General features: G+C 47.4%; 1 protein-coding gene across 2 annotated transcripts in view; it reads right to left on the bottom strand.

Annotated features, from left to right (window-relative positions):
- Positions 1 to 22,165, bottom strand: part of LOC134909287 (guanylate cyclase soluble subunit beta-2-like) — a 186,545-nt gene that overhangs the window by 70,188 nt on the left and 94,192 nt on the right. For both annotated transcript variants that reach the window (XM_063916005.1, XM_063916006.1), the window contains exon 12: positions 15,149 to 15,295. In XM_063916005.1, the coding sequence (XP_063772075.1) occupies positions 15,149 to 15,295 (147 nt within the window). The remainder of the gene's footprint in view (positions 1 to 15,148; positions 15,296 to 22,165) is intronic.

The raw sequence follows: 22,165 nt of genomic DNA, 5'->3' as shown, positions 1-22,165 counted from the left end.
TCACAGCGGCGGAGAACAGCCTATGGTGAAGGACTGGGACAGCAGCAGCAGCGCCTTCACCAATAACACAGCGCTGCTGCGGCTCCCTCTTCCACCTCCCTCCTCCTCCTTCTCTCCTGCCCAGGAATCGAGATCTCTGCCAGAAGCTGCACCGAGGAGCCTGAGCCAGTGGAGACTCTCTCTCTCTTTCTTTCTTTCTTTCTTTCTTTCTTTCTTTCTTTCTTTCTTTCTTGTAATGTGTAAAAAGGGCACGCTGTCTGCCGTAATGTGTAAAAATAAGAATTTACTTACCGATAATTCTATTTCTCGTAGTCCGTAGTGGATGCTGGGAACTCCGTAAGGACCATGGGGAATAGCGGCTCTGCAGGAGACAGGGCACATCTAAAGAAAGCTTTAGGATCACCTGGTGTGCACTGCCTCCTCCCCCTATGACCCTCCTCCAAGCCTCAGTTAGGATACTGTGCCCGGACGAGCGTACACAATAAGGAAGGATTTTGAATCCCGGGTAAGACTCATACCAGCCACACCAATCACACTGTACAACTTGTGATCTGAACCCAGTTAACAGCATGATAATAGAGAAGCCTCTCGAAAAGATGGCTCACTACAACAATAACCCGAATTTTTTGGTAACAATAATTATGTACCAGTATTGCAGACAATCCGCACTTGGGATGGGCGCCCAGCATCCACTACGGACTACGAGAAATAGAATTATCGGTAAGTAAATTCTTATTTTCTCTGACGTCCTAGTGGATGCTGGGAACTCCGTAAGGACCATGGGGATTATACCAAAGCTCCCAAACGGGCGGGAGAGTGCGGATGACTCTGCAGCCCCCAATGAGAGAACTCCCGGTCCTCCTCAGCCAGGGTATCAAATTTGTAGAATTTTACAAACGTATTTGCTCCTGACCAAGTAACTGCTCGGCAAAGTTGTAAAGCCGAGACCCCTCGGGCAGCTGCCCAAGATGAGCCCACCTTCCTTGTGGAGTGGGCATTTACAGATTTTTGGCTGTGGCAGGCCTGCCACAGAATGTGCAAGCTGAATTGTACTACAAATCCAACGAGCAATAGTCTGCTTAGAAGCAGGAGCACCCAGCTAGTTGGGTGCATAGAGGATAAACAGCGAGTCAGATTTCCTGACTCCAGCCGTCCTGGAAACATATATTTTCCGGGTCCTGACAACGTCTAGCAACTTGGAGTCCTCCAAGTCCCTAGTAGCCGCAGGCACCACAATAGGTTTGGTTCAGGTGAGACGCTGAAACCACCTTAGGGAGAAACTGAGGACGAGTCCTCAAATTCCGCCCTGTCCGAATGGAAAATCAGATAAGGGCTTTTACAGGATAAAGCCACCAATTCTGACACGCGCCTGGCCCAGGCCAGAGCCAATAGCATGACCACTTTTTCTGTGAGATATTTTAACTCCACAGATTTAAGTGTGTCAAACCAATGTGACTTTTGGACCCCAAAAACCACCTGGAGATCCCAAAAGTGCCACTAAAGGCACAAAAGGAGGCTGTATATGCAGTACCCCTTTAACAAATGTCTGAACTTCAGGGACTGAAGCTAGTTCTTTTTTGGAAGAAAATTGACAGAGCCGAAATTTGAACCTTAATGGACCCCAATTTCAGGCCCATAGATACTCCTGTTTGCAGGAAATGTAGGAATCGACCCAGTTGAATTTCCTCCGTCGAGCCTTACTGGCCTCGCACCACGCAACATATTTTCGCCAAATGCGGTGATAATGTTTTGCGGTTACATCCTTCCTGGCTTTGATCAGGATAGGGATGACTTCATCCGGAATGCCTTTTTCCTTCAGGATCCGGCGTTCAACCGCCATGCCGTCAACGCAGCCGCGGTAAGTCTTGGAACAGACAAGGTCCTTGCTGGAGCAGGTCCCTTCTTAGAGGTAGAGGCTACGGATCCTCCGTGAGCATCTCTTGAAGTTCCGGTTACCAATTCCTTCTTGGCCAATCCGGAGCCACTAATATAGTGCTTACTCCTCTCCATCTTATCAATCTCAGTACCTTGGGTATGAGAGGCAGAGGAGGGAACCCATACACTGATTGGTACACCCACGGTGTTACCAGAGCATCTACAGCTATTGCCTGAGGGTCCCTTGACGTGGCGCAATACCTGTCGAGTTTTTCCCAACGGTTTATAATCATGTGGAAGACTTCTGGGTGAAGTCCTTACTCTCCCGGGTGGAGGTCGTGCTGAGGAAAACTGCTTCCCAGTTGTCCACTCCCGGAATGAAAACTGCTGACAGTGCTATCACATGGTTTTTCGCCCCGCGAAGAATCCTTGCAGCTTCTGCCATTGCCCTCCTGCTTCTTGTGGCACCCTGTCTGTTTACGTGGGTGACTGCCGTAATGTTGTCCGACTGGATCAACACCGGCTGACCTTGAAGCAGAGGTCTTGCTAAGCTTAGAGCATTGTAAATGGCCCTTAGCTTCAGGACATTTATGTGAAGTGATGTCTCCAGGCTTGACCATAAGCCCTGGATATTCCTTCCCTGTGTGACTGCTCCCCAGCCTCGCAGGCTGGCATCCGTGGCCACCAGGACCCAGTCCCGCATGCCGAATCTGCGGCCCTCTAGAAGATGAGTACTCTGCAACCACCACAGGAGGGATACCCTTGTCCCTGGTGACAGGGTTATCCGCTGAAGCATCTGAAGATGCGACCCGGACCATTTGTCCAGTAGGTTCCACTGGAAAGTCTTGCGTGGAATCTGCCGAATGGGATTGCTTCGTAGGAAGCCACCATTTTTACCCAGAACCCTTGTGCATTGATGCACTGAGACTTGGTTCGGTTTTAGGAGGTTCCTGACTAGCTCGGATAACTCCCTGGCTTTCTCCTCCGGGAGAAATACCTTCTTTCTGGACTGTGTCCAGGATCATCCCTAGGAACAGAAGACAAGTCGTCGGAACCAGCTGCGATTTTGGAATATTGAGAATCCAATCGTGCTGCCGCAACACTACCTGAGGTAGTGCTACACCGATCTCCAACTGTTCCCTGGATCTCACCCTTATCAGGGAATCGTCCAAGTAAAGGATAACTAAAATTCCCTTCCTTCGAAGGAATATCATCATTACGGTCATTACTTCAGTAAAAACCCGGGGTGCCGTGGACCATCCCTACGGCAGCGTCTGAACTGATAGTGACAGTTCTGTACCATAACCTGAGATACCCTTGGTGAGAAGGGTAAATTTTGACATGAAGGTAAGCATCCTTGATGTCCCGAGACATCATGTAGTCCCCTTCTTCCAGGTTTGCAATCACTGCTCTGAGTGACTCAATTTTGAATTTGAACCTCTGTATGTAAGTGTTCCAAAATTTTAGATTTTAGATTTTAAAATCGGTCTCACCGAGCCATCTGGCTTCGGTACCACAATAGTGTGGAATAATACCCCGTTCCCTGTTGCAGGTGGGGTACCTTAATTATCACCTGCTGGGAATACAGCTTGTGAATGGCTTCCAAAACTGCCTCCCTGTCAGCGGGAGACGTCGGTAAAACAGACTTTTGGAAACGGCGAGGGGAATACGTCTCGAATTCCAATTTGTACCCCTGAAATATTACCTGAAGGATCCAGGGGTCTACTTGCGAGTGAGCCCACTGCGCACTGAAATTCATTGAGAACGGGCCCCCACCGTGCCTGAACTTGTAAAGCCCTAGCGTCATACTGAGAGCTTGGCAGAGGCGGAAAAGGGTTTCTGTTCCTGGGAACTGGCTGATCTCTGCAGCCATTTTCCTCTCCCTCTGTCACGAGCAGAAAAGAGGAACCCTTTTGTCCGCTTGCCAACCAGGACTGCGCCTGATAATACGGCGTCTTATTTTGAGAGGCTACCTTTTTTAAGGCAATACTTCCAAATGCCGTTTGGAATCCGCATCACCTGACCACTTTACTGGTATAATTGGACAACGCACTTATACTTGATGCCAGTCGGCAAATATTCCGCTGTGCATCATGCATATATAGAAATGCATCTTTTAATTGCTCTATAGGCAATAATATACTGTCCTTATCTAGGATATCAAATTTCCAGTCAGGGAATCCGACCACGCCAACCCAGCACTGCACATCCAGGCTGAGGCGATTGCTGGTCGCAGTATAACACCAGTATGTGTGTAAATACATTTTAGGATACCCTCCTGCTTTCTATCAGCAGGATCCCTAAGGGCGGCCATCTCCAGAGAGGGTAGAGCCCTTGTTCTTACAAGCGTGTGAGCGCCTTATCCCCCTTAGGGGGTGTTTCCCAACGCACCCTAACCTCTGGCGGGAAAAGGTATACTGCCAATAACTTTTTAGAAATTATCAATTGTTATCGGGGGGAAACCCACGCATCATCACACACCTCATTTTATTTTTCAGATTCAGGAAAACTACAGGAAGTTTTTCCTCACCAAACATAATACCCCTTTTTTTGGTGGTATTTATATTATCAGAAGAGTGTAAACTTTTTCCATTGCCTCAATCATGCAATGTGTGGCCCCATTGGAAATCACGGTTGTCTCTTCACCGTCGACACAGGAGTCAGTATCCGTGTCGGCGTCTGTATCTGAGGTAACGGGCGCTTTAGAGCCCCTGTATGAGACGTCTGGACATGCACAAGCTGAGTAGCCGGCTGTCTCATGTCAACCACTGTCTTTTATACAAAGCTGACACTGTCACGCAATTTCAACAGTACATCCACTCAGGTGTCGACCCCCCAGGGGGTGACAACACTATTACAGACACTCTACTCCGTCTCCTCATCATGTTTCTCCTCATACATGTCGACACAAACGTACCGACACACAGCACACACACAGGGAATGCTCTGATAGAGGACAGGACCCCACTAGCCCTTTGGGGAGACAGAGGGAGAGTTTGCCAGCACACACCAGAGCGCTATATATATACAGGGATAACCTTATATAAGTGTTTTTCCCTTTATAGCTGCTGTATTGTTTATACTGCGCCTAATTTGTGCCCCCCTCTCTTTTTTAACCCCTTTCTGTAGTGTAGTGACTGCAGGGGAGAGCCAGGGAGCTTCCCTCCAACTGAGCTGTGAGGGAAAATGGCGCCAGTGTGCTGAGGAGATAGGCTCCGCCCCTTTCTCGGCGTCCTTATCATCCGTTTTCTTGTATGTTTTGGCAGGGGTTAAATGCATCCATATAGCCCAGGAGTTATATGTGATGCATTTATTTTAGCCATAAAAGGTTTTCTATCGATTTATTGCGTCTCAGGGCGCTGCCCCCCCAGTGCCCTGCACCCTCAGTGACCGGAGTGTGAAGTGTGCTGAGAGCAATGGCGCACAGCTGCGGTGCTGTGCGCCTACCTTTATCTGAAGACAGGAAAGTCTTCTGCCGCCGATTTTTCCGGACCTCTTCGCTCTTCAGGCTCTGTAAGGGGGCCGGCGGCGCGGCTCCGGTGACCCATCCAGGCTGAACCTGTGATCGTCCCTCTGGAGCTAATGTCCAGTAGCCTAAGAAGCCCAATCCACTCTGCACGCAGGTGAGTTCGCTTCTTCTCCCCTTAGTCCCTCGATGCAGTGAGCCTGTTGCCAGCAGGTCTCACTGAAAATAATAAACCTAAACTAAAACTTTCACAAAGAGCTCAGGAGAGCCCCTAGTGTGCACCCTTCTCGTCGGGCACAGAAAATCTAACTGAGGCTTGGAGGAGGGTCATAGGGGGAGGAGCCAGTGCACACCAGGTGATCCTAAAGCTTTCTTTAGATGTGCCCTGTCTCCTGCGGAGCCGCTATTCCCCATGGTCCTTACGGAGTTCCCAGCATCCACTAGGACGTCAGAGAAAAGGGGACGCTGTCTGCCGTAATGTGTAAAAAGGGCACGCTGTCTGCCGTAATGTGTAAAAAGGGGACGCTGTCTGCCGTAATGTGTAAAAAGGGCACGCCGAAACGTGTAAAAAGGGGACGCTGTCTGCCGTAATGTGTAAAAAGGGGACGCTGTCTGCCGTAATGTGTAAAAAGGGGAATCTGACCACCGTAAGGTGTAAAAGGGTCTCTACCTGGTGTAGTGGTGCTACTGTGCGGCGTAATTTGAATAATGGAGACTACTGTGCACCGTTATATGAATTGGTATTATTTTGTGGCCACACCCCTTCCCCACGAAGCCATGCCCCTATGTATTTTTGCGCGCGCCTACGCCGCGCACTGCCCCTGTTTTACATGCAGGGGTGGGGCTCCAATGCCGTTTCTTGCACACAGTGCTAAAATGTCTAGTTACGGCACTGTTGCTAGGTATCCATTTCTCTGGCCCTGAGCAGTTCCTCTCACCAGATCCTCTCCAGGGGTGAGGGGGTGGACTTGGATGGGATGATGGGGAAGGGCCCAAAGCATTTTGTCGCACCTGGGCCCACCGCTCGCTAGTTCCGCCACTGCGTAATAGATTGACAATTTAAATACACTGTACAGCATACATGCTTCTGACTGCTTGGATTAGAAACTCATGTGTTACCACAATTCTTTTAGGGTCCATTGCCCTATTGTAGCAATCTTCATATGATATATATTTTGATATTGATTGCATATTGTTTCACTGCTTATATCATTTGATAAATTAATATAATTTAGCATATGAGGCAGCCAAGAAAAGCCTGATAGATCTTTACAAGAATCAGAGCAGGTTGTTGTCTGTTAATGACAGAAAACGCTGCATACTATATATCAGTGGATACCAGAGATAGTCATATTTATAGTTAACACATTAAACATTATTCATCAAACATTATACATTTAAATAGTATGGTGGAGGGAGACATAAAGATTTAAACTACGACAGAGCCACAGTAAGTGCCACAATGACATGGGTACTTGTTCTAGTTTCATTATTAAACAGATACTGCTACAAAATAACTAGATTCTTGTCAATCAGATTGTCCATGCTTAAAGTTAGGTAAATATTAGCTAAGCAGCAGAAACCAATCTGAGTTTGCTGGAGCTTTAAATCAGATATTTATCTGAGCTGCAACATAACGGGAAACGTAGTAGACCAATATATGATGCTGACAAATACAGCTATTTTATAAAGTTCATTAAAGTTCATCTCTTCTCATGACTCCACCTCCCCCTCACTTCCACTAACTGTAGGTGTACCCCAAGGTTCTGTCCTTGGTCCTCTCCTCTTCTCTCTCTATACATCCTCACTAGGTAAGCTCATTAGTTCTTTTGGTTTCCAATATCATCTCTATGCTGATGACACCCAAATCTATCTTTCCTCTCCAGACCTCTCCCCTGCTCTCCTCACTCGTATCTCCAACTGTCTCTCTGCTACCTCTTCCTGGATGTCCCAGCGCTTTCTTAAACTTAACATGTCTAAGACCGAACTGATCATCTTTCCTCCCTCCCGCATAACCTCACCTCCTACAATCTCATTATCTATTGATGGCACTACTATCTCCTCTAGCCCCCAAGTGCGCTGTCTTGGAGTAATCCTTGACTCCTCCCTCTCCTTCAAACCACACATTCAGCACCTCTCACCTGACCCAGGATGCTACTAAAGGGTCCAGTTACTAACAGTACTCTGCTCCCTGCGCTATTCCTCCTCCTACTTCGCTTGCTTAACGCTGTGTTCCTGGGTGCATTTACCGCTTCTATTACTAAGATTCTGCTAGACGAAGCGGCTGAACGGTAACTCACCCTCTCTGCGATGACTGTCCTAGTTCATAATGCTGGTATACTGCGCATGTGCAGTTTCCCTTGGCCAATCCCAGGCGGGCCTGCTGTGATTGGTTGAGAAACGCTCCTCACACACTTCACAGCTGCGTCAGCCTGCCTCGAGGACACAGAGTGAAGCCACGTCAGCTGACCTGCTCCAGCAGGATTTTTTTTTACAAACAAGAAAAACTTTAATCAGAAAACAAAAAAAGGACACTGCAAGTCAGCAGATAATGGCTCTGTGCTGCAGGGAGGGCTGTTAACGGCAGCTAAACCTGACAAAGCAGGCACAGGAGGCAGCGGTGAGTCATCAGAGGTTTTAGTAATAGCAGAGGGGAATATCGCCGCCATAGTAGCCTATGGCAGTGCGATATTAGGCACAGTACTTAGCCCAGGCAGATAACAGTCAGTGAAAATGCTTTAGTACATGCAGAGAAGCGATGTGTACAAGCATTTTCACTGAATTTTTCGTTGTGGAGGCTTATCTCCGTTTAGTACATGGACCCCTAAGACTCTTATCCACTCACTGGTCATCTCCAGACTGGATTACTGTAATCTCCTCCTGACTGGCATTCCTGACAAACACCTCTCTCCACTCCAATCTATCCTCAGTGCTGCTGCCCGGCTCATTTTCCTCACCAAACGCACTACAGTACGTCTACCTCTCCTCTCTTACTAGACCTTCACTGGCTCCCCTTCCCTTTCAGAATCCATTTCAAGCTTCTCACACTCGCTTACAAAGCCCTCACCCACTCCTCTCCCATCTACATCTCTGATCTTATCTCCCTTTACACTCCCACCCGTCCTCTTCGCTCTGCTAATGCACGACGACTTTCCAGCCTACAGATCACCTCCTCCCACTCCTACCTCCAAGATTTTTCACGTGCTGCACCACTTCTTTGGAATTCCCTACCTCTCCCCCTCAGACTCTCCACCTCTCTACAAAACTTCAAACGGGCTCTCAAGACCCACTTCTTCACCAAACCCAGCCAAATCACATCCTAACCCTCTGTTCTACACTCTCCATGTACCCCCATCTGTGTCACCCCTGTCTGTCTACCCCTCCCCTTTAGAATGTAAGCTCTCACGAGCAGGGCCCTCTTCCCTCATGTCTTATCCTTTCTTACTTTAATAATCTTCAACTGCATCTACTCCAGCAGTCTTCTGCCACCTGATACTTATTCCAGTGTCATCTGCTGATGTAACTATGTTTATTTACCCTGTACTTGTCCTATACTGTCATCAACTGTAAGTTGCTGTTTTCCTGTTTGATTATTTATGTACTCTGTAATTGGGCGCTGCGGAACCCTTGTGGCGCCATATAAATAAAGGATAATAATAATAATAATAATAATTAAAGTGTGATGTACCATAAGTATCTGTATGTCATATGGTGACAAAATGAAAATGCCCACAACTACTATCTGTACAAGCATATTACATATATAAAATGGGTTCAGTATGAAATACAGACAGCGGGATCATGGCCACCAGTATGCCAGCAGCAGGGCGAGCGCTAGTAAGTTATATTCTCCCTCTATGGGTGTTGTGGACACCCATAGAAAGAGAATCACCTACCTCACCAGTATGCCAGCATCAGGACGAGCGCTAGTAAGTTATATTCTCCCTCTATGGGTGTTGTGGACACCCATAGAAAGAGAATCACCTACCTCACCAGTATGCCAGCAGCAGGGCGAGTGCTAGTAAGATATATTCTCCCTCTATGGGTGTTGTGGACACCCATAGAAAGAGAATCACCTACCTCACCAGTATGCCAGCATCAGGACGAGCGCTAGTAAGTTATATTCTCCCTCTATGGGTGTTGTGGACACCCATAGAGGGAGAATCACCTACCTCACCAGTATGCCAGCAGCAGAGCGAGCGATAGTAAGTTATATTCTCCCTCTATGGGTGTTGTGGACACCCATAGAGGGAGAATCACCTACCTCACCAGTATGCCAGCAGCAGGGCGAGCGCTAGTAAGTTATATTCTCCCTCTATGGGTGTTGTGGACACCCATAGAGGGAGAATCACCTACCTCACCAGTATGCCAGCAGCAGAGCGAGCGATAGTAAGTTATATTCTCCCTCTATGGGTGTTGTGGACACCCATAGAGGGAGAATCACCTACCTCACCAGTATGCCAGCATCAGGACGAGCGCTAGTAAGTTATATTCTCCCTATATGGGTGTTGTGGACACCCATAGAGGGAGAATCACCTACCTCACCAGTATGCCAGCAGCAGAGCGAGCGATAGTAAGTTATATTCTCCCTCTATGGGTGTTGTGGACACCCATAGAGGGAGAATCACCTACCTCACCAGTATGCCAGCAGCAGGGCGAGCGCTAGTAAGTTATATTCTCCCTCTATGGGTGTTGTGGACACCCATAGAGGGAGAATCACCTACCTCACCAGTATGCCAGCAGCAGGGCGAGCGCTAGTAAGTTATATTCTCCCTATATGGGTGTTGTGGACACCCATAGAAAGAGAATCACCTACCTCACCAGTATGCCAGCAGCAGGGCGAGTGCTAGTAAGTTATATTCTCCCTCTATGGGTGTTGTGGACACCCATAGAAAGAGAATCACCTACCTCACCAGTATGCCAGCAGCAGGGCGAGCGCTAGTAAGTTATATTCTCCCTCTATGGGTGTTGTGGACACCCATAGAGGGAGAATCACCTACCTCACCAGTATGCCAGCAGCAGAGCGAGCGATAGTAAGTTATATTCTCCCTCTATGGGTGTTGTGGACACCCATAGAGGGAGAATCACCTACCTCACCAGTATGCCAGCAGCAGGGCGAGCGCTAGTAAGTTATATTCTCCCTCTATGGGTGTTGTGGACACCCATAGAGGGAGAATCACCTACCTCACCAGTATGCCAGCAGCAGGGCGAGTGCTAGTAAGTTATATTCTCCCTCTATGGGTGTTGTGGACACCCATAGAGGGAGAATCACCTACCTCACCAGTATGCCAGCAGCAGAGCGAGCGATAGTAAGTTATATTCTCCCTCTATGGGTGTTGTGGACACCCATAGAGGGAGAATCACCTACCTCACCAGTATGCCAGCATCAGGACGAGCGCTAGTAAGTTATATTCTCCCTATATGGGTGTTGTGGACACCCATAGAGGGAGAATCACCTACCTCACCAGTATGCCAGCAGCAGAGCGAGCGATAGTAAGTTATATTCTCCCTCTATGGGTGTTGTGGACACCCATAGAAAGAGAATCACCTACCTCACCAGTATGCCAGCAGCAGGGCGAGTGCTAGTAAGTTATATTCTCCCTCTATGGGTGTTGTGGACACCCATAGAAAGAGAATCACCTACCTCACCAGTATGCCAGCAGCAGGGCGAGCGCTAGTAAGTTATATTCTCCCTCTATGGGTGTTGTGGACACCCATAGAGGGAGAATCACCTACCTCACCAGTATGCCAGCAGCAGAGCGAGCGATAGTAAGTTATATTCTCCCTCTATGGGTGTTGTGGACACCCATAGAGGGAGAATCACCTACCTCACCAGTATGCCAGCAGCAGGGCGAGCGCTAGTAAGTTATATTCTCCCTCTATGGGTGTTGTGGACACCCATAGAGGGAGAATCACCTACCTCACCAGTATGCCAGCAGCAGGGCGAGCGCTAGTAAGTTATATTCTCCCTATATGGGTGTTGTGGACACCCATAGAAAGAGAATCACCTACCTCACCAGTATGCCAGCAGCAGGGCGAGTGCTAGTAAGTTATATTCTCCCTCTATGGGTGTTGTGGACACCCATAGAAAGAGAATCACCTACCTCACCAGTATGCCAGCAGCAGGGCGAGCGCTAGTAAGTTATATTCTCCCTCTATGGGTGTTGTGGACACCCATAGAGGGAGAATCACCTACCTCACCAGTATGCCAGCAGCAGAGCGAGCGATAGTAAGTTATATTCTCCCTCTATGGGTGTTGTGGACACCCATAGAGGGAGAATCACCTACCTCACCAGTATGCCAGCAGCAGGGCGAGCGCTAGTAAGTTATATTCTCCCTCTATGGGTGTTGTGGACACCCATAGAGGGAGAATCACCTACCTCACCAGTATGCCAGCAGCAGGGCGAGCGCTAGTAAGTTATATTCTCCCTCTATGGGTGTTGTGGACACCCATAGAGGGAGAATCACCTACCTCACCAGTATGCCAGCAGCAGAGCGAGCGATAGTAAGTTATATTCTCCCTCTATGGGTGTTGTGGACACCCATAGAGGGAGAATCACCTACCTCACCAGTATGCCAGCAGCAGGGCGAGTGCTAGTAAGTTATATTCTCCCTCTATGGGTGTTGTGGACACCCATAGAAAGAGAATCACCTACCTCACCAGTATGCCAGCAGCAGGGCGAGTGCTAGTAAGTTATATTCTCCCTCTATGGGTGTTGTGGACACCCATAGAAAGAGAATCACCTACCTCACCAGTATGCCAGCAGCAGGGCGAGCGCTAGTAAGTTATATTCTCCCTCTATGGGTGTTGTGGACACCCATAGAAAGAGAATCACCTACCTCACCAGTATGCCAGCAGCAGGGCGAGCGCTAGTAAGTTATATTCTCCCTATATGGGTGTTGTGGACACCCATAGAAAGAGAATCACCTACCTCACCAGTATGCCAGCAGCAGGGCGAGCGCTAGTAAGTTATATTCTCCCTATATGGGTGTTGTGGACACCCATAGAGGGAGAATCACCTACCTCACCAGTATGCCAGCAGCAGGGCGAGTGCTAGTAAGTTATATTCTCCCTCTATGGGTGTTGTGGACACCCATAGAGGGAGAATCACCTACCTCACCAGTATGCCAGCAGCAGGGCGAGCGCTAGTAAGTTATATTCTCCCTCTATGGGTGTTGTGGACACCCATAGAGGGAGAATCACCTACCTCACCAGTATGCCAGCAGCAGGGCGAGCGCTAGTAAGTTATATTCTCCCTCTATGGGTGTTGTGGACACCCATAGAGGGAGAATCACCTACCTCACCAGTATGCCAGCAGCAGAGCGAGCGATAGTAAGTTATATTCTCCCTCTATGGGTGTTGTGGACACCCATAGAAAGAGAATCACCTACCTCACCAGTATGCCAGCAGCAGGGCGAGTGCTAGTAAGTTATATTCTCCCTCTATGGGTGTTGTGGACACCCATAGAAAGAGAATCACCTACCTCACCAGTATGCCAGCAGCAGGGCGAGCGCTAGTAAGTTATATTCTCCCTCTATGGGTGTTGTGGACACCCATAGAGGGAGAATCACCTACCTCACCAGTATGCCAGCAGCAGAGCGAGCGATAGTAAGTTATATTCTCCCTCTATGGGTGTTGTGGACACCCATAGAGGGAGAATCACCTACCTCACCAGTATGCCAGCAGCAGGGCGAGCGCTAGTAAGTTATATTCTCCCTCTATGGGTGTTGTGGACACCCATAGAGGGAGAATCACCTACCTCACCAGTATGCCAGCAGCAGGGCGAGCGCTAGTAAGTTATATTCTCCCTCTATGGGTGTTGTGGACACCCATAGAGGGAGAATCACCTACCTCACCAGTATGCCAGCAGCAGAGCGAGCGATAGTAAGTTATATTCTCCCTCTATGGGTGTTGTGGACACCCATAGAAAGAGAATCACCTACCTCACCAGTATGCCAGCAGCAGGGCGAGTGCTAGTAAGTTATATTCTCCCTCTATGGGTGTTGTGGACACCCATAGAAAGAGAATCACCTACCTCACCAGTATGCCAGCAGCAGGGCGAGCGCTAGTAAGTTATATTCTCCCTCTATGGGTGTTGTGGACACCCATAGAAAGAGAATCACCTACCTCACCAGTATGCCAGCAGCAGGGCGAGCGCTAGTAAGTTATATTCTCCCTATATGGGTGTTGTGGACACCCATAGAAAGAGAATCACCTACCTCACCAGTATGCCAGCAGCAGGGCGAGCGCTAGTAAGTTATATTCTCCCTATATGGGTGTTGTGGACACCCATAGAGGGAGAATCACCTACCTCACCAGTATGCCAGCAGCAGGGCGAGTGCTAGTAAGTTATATTCTCCCTCTATGGGTGTTGTGGACACCCATAGAGGGAGAATCACCTACCTCACCAGTATGCCAGCAGCAGGGCGAGCGCTAGTAAGTTATATTCTCCCTCTATGGGTGTTGTGGACACCCATAGAGGGAGAATCACCTACCTCACCAGTATGCCAGCAGCAGGGCGAGCGCTAGTAAGTTATATTCTCCCTCTATGGGTGTTGTGGACACCCATAGAGGGAGAATCACCTACCTCACCAGTATGCCAGCAGCAGAGCGAGCGATAGTAAGTTATATTCTCCCTCTATGGGTGTTGTGGACACCCATAGAAAGAGAATCACCTACCTCACCAGTATGCCAGCAGCAGGGCGAGTGCTAGTAAGTTATATTCTCCCTCTATGGGTGTTGTGGACACCCATAGAAAGAGAATCACCTACCTCACCAGTATGCCAGCAGCAGGGCGAGCGCTAGTAAGTTATATTCTCCCTCTATGGGTGTTGTGGACACCCATAGAAAGAGAATCACCTACCTCACCAGTATGCCAGCAGCAGGGCGAGCGCTAGTAAGTTATATTCTCCCTATATGGGTGTTGTGGACACCCATAGAAAGAGAATCACCTACCTCACCAGTATGCCAGCAGCAGGGCGAGCGCTAGTAAGTTATATTCTCCCTATATGGGTGTTGTGGACACCCATAGAGGGAGAATCACCTACCTCACCAGTATGCCAGCAGCAGGGCGAGTGCTAGTAAGTTATATTCTCCCTCTATGGGTGTTGTGGACACCCATAGAAAGAGAATCACCTACCTCACCAGTATGCCAGCAGCAGGGCGAGCGCTAGTAAGTTATATTCTCCCTCTATGGGTGTTGTGGACACCCATAGAAAGAGAATCACCTACCTCACCAGTATGCCAGCAGCAGGGCGAGCGCTAGTAAGTTATATTCTCCCTATATGGGTGTTGTGGACACCCATAGAGGGAGAATCACCTACCTCACCAGTATGCCAGCAGCAGGGCGAGCGCTAGTAAGTTATATTCTCCCTATATGGGTGTTTTGAACACCCATAGAAAGAGAATCACCTACCTCACCAGTATGCCAGCATCAGGACAAGCGCTAGTAAGTTATATTCTCCCTATATGGGTGTTGTGGACACCCATAGAGGGAGAATCACCTACCTCACCAGTATGCCAGCAGCAGGGCGAGCGATAGTAAGTTATATTCTCCCTCTATGGGTGTTGTGGACACCCATAGGGGGAGAATCACTGGTATTCCGATATCGGCATTTCACCGCTAGTTGGGAGCCCGGCGTCAGCATTGTGACCTCCGGGATCCTGACTAGCGGCATTGTAATCACTTACCTGTAAAATACTATAGACATTTTTATTAAATGAATATGAGAAGTCTATGAACCATTCTTCCAGATGTAGATCCTTTAGCACTTGTGGCAACGTTGTGCTAGAAGCCAGTAGCTTACCTGAATGGGATTTCCCGTTACTGGATTCTTTACTTCTCTTGCTGTAAGTATCATTCCTAACGCAAAGTTTGCAACTCGTTCAGCATGAGTAGAGACAGGGATGGGAACACCACCCACCACCATGTAGGCATCACCTATAGTTTCCACCTGTAAAATAATAAGTAGGTATTCATTATAGTGACACACACTACAACCCATGGCACACCATGTGGCACTGAAGCAGTTCCCAATTCATAGGATGACCATAAGTAAAGCCACAGTAATTCTGTATGTAATAAAAGGAGTCACTCAAGTTATTATCAAGCATAGCCCCTTATAATACATATACTGTATGGTATATTTAGTTATACTAAATACTTACTTATAATAAGCCTTTATTCATAACTATTGGAATCGCTTCCCCTCATGGAAACAGAATTTGATTGCAAAAAAGAAAGAACAATAGCAATATATTACCCTCATCTGCATTCCTGCATCATTTAACAGTATGTGGGCCAGATGTACTATGCCCTGAAAAGTAATAAAGTGGAAAGTGATAAACTACCAGCCAACCAGCTCTTAACGGTCATTTTCAAACAGGGCCTTTATCACTCTCCACTTTATCACTTTTTAAGGCTTAGTACATCTGGCCTGTCTACATCACAGCTGCTGAGATGCTGTGCCGTGGCTCTATCACCCTTTCCACAATAACATTCTTCCTTGTGTTACCTGTCAGTCTTCCTACCTTCAGCATCAGTATATCCCTGTTCTTTAAACCAATCTTTTTTTAAATATTCATTTCCTGACCTCTATTATAGTTGTGAAAGATGTAAATGTTTCTATAGTATCATGCCAACCCTGGTCTAAGAGTTACATATCCTCCTTTTGAAGTCCTTCCTGATAAGTGTTATTATGCAGCCCATGCTCTCTTTCTGTAGCTATTCTATAAGACACAGATTTCAATAAAAAGACACTTAGGGGGGGCAATCATTTAGTGGCAAGTTACTGCGATTTTCGTTTTTGCGTCATTTTCAGCATGACTCATTTTCATGGGTATGCGCGCTCCCGCGGTTCGCCCTATTCAAATGCAAATTAGCGAAAATGGGATTGCCGTGAAAATTGGTGCCAAAAGTAAAAAAATAGATAAATCTGTCCGTACCCCCCAAAAAAACTCAACTAACACCGGATAACAGTACAAAAGTTTATTATTGGTTATAGTAAAAGTATTCCTGGTACTTAAATTCGCTAAAATGGCTATTATATGCATTTTTTTTTAAATGTTAAAATATTATAGAAAACAATTTTTTTCCAGCAAAATAAGTGCTAAAATTAAAATTGGGGTACATAAAAACTGGCAATTTAGAGATGTGCAGCGGACACTTTTCGGGTTTTGTGTTTTGGTTTTGGATCAGGATCCCCGCTCGTGTTTTGGATCTGGATTGATTTTGCAAAAATCACCCTTCTGGGTTTTGGTTTTGGATCTGGATGATTTTTGATAAAAACATAAAAACAGCTAAAATCTAGAGATGAGCGGGTTCGGTTCCCTGAGAACCAAACCGCCCCGAACTTCACCACCCGAGACAGGATCCAAGCTTGGCTCAGGTTTTCCTGCCTGACTCGGAAACCAGAACGAGGCAAAACGTCATCATCCCGCTGTTGGATTCTTGCGGGTTTTGGATTCCATATAAGGAGCCGTGCGTCGCCGCCATTTTCACTCCAGTCCCGGAGAGTGTAACGAGAGGACGTGTATCTGTTCTCAGTGTCTGTGTGGGAGGGAAAGTGGGGTGGCGATTCCAGTGCTGTCTTGTGCTGATCAGTCTAGTGTAGTGTCTTATGCTGCATCAGTCCAGTCACAGTGGTGGTGTCCCCTGCTGCAATATGTCCAGTGTAGCTGTATAAGTCCAGTGCAGTGGTGCTGTGTAGTCCTGCATCAATACAGTGATAGTGTCTTGTGCTGCATCAGTCCAGTGTAGTGTCTTATGCTGCATCAGTCCAGTCACAGTGGTTGTGTCCTCTGCTGCCATTTGTCCAGTGCTGCTGTATAAATCAAGTCCAGTGGTGCTGTGTTGTGCTGCATCAGTCCAGTGGTGGTGTCTTGTGCTGCATCAGTCCAGTCACACTGGTGGTGTTGGTGGTGTCCTCTGCTGCCATATGTCCAGTGCTGCTGTATAAGTCCAGTCCATTGCAGTGGTGCTGTGTTGTCCTGCATCAGTCCAGTGGTGGTGTCCCTGTGCTGCTGTATAAGTCCAGTGGTACTGCCGTATAAGTCCAGTGATACTGCCATATATGTCCAGTGGTACTGCCGTATAAATCCAGTGGTACTGGCGTATAAATCCAGTCAAGTGATACTGCCGTATATGTCCAGTGATACTGCCGTATATGTCCAGTGATACTGCCTTATATGTCCAGTGATACTGCCTTATATGTCCAGTGGTACTGCCGTATATGTCCAGTGGTACTGCCGTATATGTCCAGTGGTACTGCCGTATATGTCCAGTGGTACTGGCGTATATATCCAGCCCAGTGATATTGCCATATAAGTCCAGTGATACTGCCGTATATATGTCCAGTGGTACTGACGTATAAATCCAGTGGTACTGACGTATAAATCCAGTCCAGTGATACTGCCGTATATGTCCAGTGGTACTGCCATATAAATCCAGTGGTACTGGCATATAAATCCAGTGCAGTGATACTGCCATATAAGACCAGTGGTACGTTTGTATAAATTCAGTGGTAATGGCATATAAATCCAGTCCAGTGATACTGCCATATATGTCCAGTGGTACTGCCGTATAAATCCAGTGGTACTGCCATATAAATCCAGTCCAGTGATACTGCCGTACATGTCCAGTGGTACTGCCATATAATTCCAGTGATACTGCCGTATAAGTCCAGTGATACTGCCGTATAATTCCAGTGTTACTGCCGTATAAGTCCGGTGGTACTGCCGTATAAGTCCAGTCCAGTGGTGCTGTCCTGTGCTGTATATTATTTACTCCAAATAAAGGGGATATTGATATTGAATCCAAATAATTTTTACAGAGTTTGCCCTGTGTGGTACACTCTCCTGTGCTGCATTTTGTTATATAACTCCAGAAAAATAATGGAGAACAAAAATTGATAAAATAGGGAAAGATCAAGGAGTCACCCTGTTGCAAAGCAGATTACTGAGGCCATAACAACTATGCTGGTGTTAGATGTGCATCCGGTATCCGCAATTAGTGCAGTGGGACTGCAGTGCCACTCCTAGATGGGCCAGGTGTTTGTGCCGCACACTTGTGTCGCTTAGTTTAGCCATACAGCTACCTCATTGCACCTCTTTTACTTCTTTGCATGATGTGCTGTTTGGGGCCTACTTTTTTTAAGTGCCATCCTGTCTGCAACTACAGTGACACTCCTAGATGGGCCAGGTGTTTGTGCTGCACACTTGTGTCGCTTAGTTTAGTCATACAGCCACCTCGGTGCAACTTTTTGGCCTAAAAACAATATTGTAACATAGTAACATAGTAACAAAGGTTGAAAAAAGGCAATTGTCCATCGAGTTCAACCTATTTGTGGTCTCCTATGCAGTCTTATTATAGGACTAGTTATTTTTATGTTAGGACTAGTTAAATTAACTATAATGCGTGCCTACGCACCATAACCCTGAATATCTTTATCTAACCCATTCTTAAAGGTGTTGACTGAGTCCGCAGTTAGTACTCTCTCAGGCAGGGAATTCCAAACACGTATTGTCCTTACTGTGGAAAAACCTTTTCGCCTCAATGTGCGGAAACTCCTCTCCTCTAACCTAAGCGAGAGACCACGCGTTCTCTGTGCTGATCTTATAGAAAACAGGTCCCTCCCAAGCTCTGTGTATTGACCCCTTATATATTTGTAGATGTTGATCATGTCCCCTCTTAGTCTCCTCTTTTCCAATGTAAATATGCCTAGCCTTGCAAGCCTTTCCTCGTATTCCAACGTCTCCATGCCCTTGATTAGTTTGGTCACCCGCCTCTGAACCTTTTCTAGCTCCAGGATATCCTTTTTTGTAATATGGTGCCCAAAATTGCACACGGTATTCAAGATGTGGCCTCACTAGTGATTTATATAATGGGTGTATAATACTCTCGTCCCTTGCATCAATTCCCCGTTTTATGCATGCTAATATCTTATTAGCCTTCTTTGCTGCACTCCTACTTTGGGTACTGCTGCTAAATTTGTTATCTATGTGAACCCCTAAGTCTTTTCCAGTACAGAATCCCCTAATATTACCCCATTTAGTATGTAGGTATAATTTTTGGTCTTGCCCCCACAGTGCATTACCTTACACTTGTCTGTGTTGAATCTCATTCTCCATTTTGCTGCCCATGCTTCCAGTTTAGATAAGTCCCCCTTCTTATTTATAACCTTACACAATTTGGTATCGTCTGCGAAAATTGACACCATGCTCTCTAGACCTACTGTTAGGTCGTTGATGAAAATGTTGAACAAAAGTGGTCCAAGTACAGTGTCACTGACCTAGCTTGAGGGTGTTGTGAACTCAGGGATTCTTCCGATGGTTGGGAAGAGGAACCACAACTGAGCCGGAACAGGGGTGGCCTAATATAGGATTTCCTCATACAAGACGCTGACAGTAAGGTTTGGTGAAATATTGAAGAGCTTTATTGCAGGAAAAGAACAACTTAAAGTCATATATCATAAAGGAACTTATGAGGGAATGTCCAGACCCATTGAAGGGTTTGTGAGCAATATTAGAGATACTGGTGACTGAAGAAACTGTGGGTGATGTTTAAAAGTCACTGATAACTTGAAGAACTTGTAAATGGTGGTTAAAGACACGGATGGTTAAAAGAACATGTGAACGGAGATTAAGACACTGGGGATTTGAAGAACTTAAGTGCGGTGGTTTAGGACGCTGATGATTTGTAGAACTAGAGAACGGTGACTGAGACGCTGATGATTTGAAGAACTTAAGTGCAGTGTTTTAAGACGCTGTTGATTTGTAGAACTTGAGAATGGTGACTGAGACGCTGATGATTTGAAGAACTTAAGTGCAGTGGTTTAAGACGCTGTTGATTTGTAGAACTTGAGAACGGTGACTGAGACGCTGATGATTTGAAGAACTTAAGTGCAGTGGTTTAAGACACTGTTGATTTGTAGAACGTGAGAACGGTGACTGAGACGCTGATGGTTTGAAGAACTTAAGTGCAGTGGTTTAAGACGCTGGTGATTTGTAGAACTTGAGAACGGTGATTAGGGTCCGCAGCCCACGCTGATTCCTAGGAGCACTGGTGACTGGACCGCAGAGAGACACACCGGCCGCTGGGTACACTGGAACCGGTGCAGCGAACTGGCACCTGGAAATGCCGGAGACACTGGAGTACAACTTCAGAGATCCTTGCCGGGAACAAGAGCGCTGGCATCCACGTCAGGGAAAAGACGATACTCAGGCGCTGAGGCTCTGTCTGGCATCTGACTTTGAATCTCCCGCCACCGCTGGATTGGCGGAACAGTCTGATGACGTCACCTGCCCCCCGTCCACGTGATGCCGGGTGTCATGGCGGCGCCCATGCCCTGGAGAAACGCCGTGAGCCGCGCCAGCCAGACGCCGGAGCCCGTGACCCACCGAAGGCGGAGGCCGCAACACAGACCAGCAGACACGCAGGGGTAAGCGCGGCGAACGCCGCCTCTGGCCTGTGACAGTACCCCCTCCTCCAGGAGTGGCCCCTGGACACTTTCCAGGTTTTGTTGGATGTCTGGAATGGAAGATCCGCACCAGTCGGGGAGCCGTAACTTCAGTAGCCTTGACCCAGCTCCTTTCCTCGGGGCCAAAACCTTTCCATTCCATCAAATACTGTAGATTCTTGTGAAGATAGCGAGAATCAAGAATAGCTTTGATTTCAAAGTCCGTACCCTCTTCAGCCTCTGCAGAGGTTGGCCTTGGGGACTTGGAATGAAACCGGTTCAAAACAAGAGGGCGAAGAAGAGAGACATGAAAGGAATTTGATATCCGGAGATGGGAAGGCAATCCCAATTTGCAAACAACCGGATTCAGGACTTGTAACACGGGATAAGGACCAATGAACCTCGGAGCGAACTTCATAGTGGGCACCTTTAAACTGAGATTGCGGGTAGAGAGCCATACCCTGTCACCAACCTTGTATTGAGAAGCTGCCCGTCGCTTCCTATCCACAAAGAACTTATAGCGGCCAGAAACCCTCTTGAGGTTGGCATGAACTCGACTCCAGATTTGACTGAAGTGCCGGAGAGTAGAGGCTGCAGCAGGAACTTCTTCCGGAGGACAAATGGGTAATTTTGAAACTTGGGGATGAAATCCATAATTAATGAAAAATAGAGACTCACCAGTCGAAGAGTGGTATAGATGATTATGGGCGAACTCGGCCCAGGGCAACAACTCCACCCAATTACCTTGCGAGGGGGAGAGATAAACACGGAGAAAAGTCTCTAAATCTTGATTGATGCGTTCAGTTTGCCCATTGGTCTGTGGATGGTAAGCGGATGAAAACTTGAGTTTTATTTGTAAGGCCGTACAGAGGGCTCTCCAGAATCTTGCCGTAAACTGTACCCCTCGGTCAGAAACTATTTCCAGAGGTAACCCGTGCAGGCGGAAGTGTTCCTGAATAAATAACAAAGCCAACTTAGAAGCTGATGGTAACCCGGTCAACGGAACAAAATGTGCCATCTTAGAGAAACGGTCAATAATCACCCAGACGGTGTTATGACCCTTAGAGAGAGGCAGTTCAGTAACAAAGTCCATAGAGATATTAGTCCAAGGCCTCTTAGGAATGGACAATGGGTGCAACAACCCCGCAGGAGGCAGACGAAGAATTTTGTGCTGAGCACATTGAGGACACGAGTTGACATACTCTTGAACGTCCTTCTTCATAGTGTCCCACCAGTAAGATCTTCGTAGAAATTCCCACATCTTTTGAACTCCAGGATGGGCGGAAAACTTGGAAATGTGAGCCCACTGCAACAATCTTGGTCGAAATTTAGCTGGCACAGACATTCTTCCAGGAGGAGGGCCCAACG

The sequence above is a fragment of the Pseudophryne corroboree genome, chromosome 4, assembly GCF_028390025.1.
Source record: "Pseudophryne corroboree isolate aPseCor3 chromosome 4, aPseCor3.hap2, whole genome shotgun sequence".
NCBI lineage: Eukaryota > Metazoa > Chordata > Amphibia > Anura > Myobatrachidae > Pseudophryne > Pseudophryne corroboree.
Note: the sequence above shows the minus strand (reverse complement) of the source record. Positions and strands in the feature narration are given on the sequence as shown.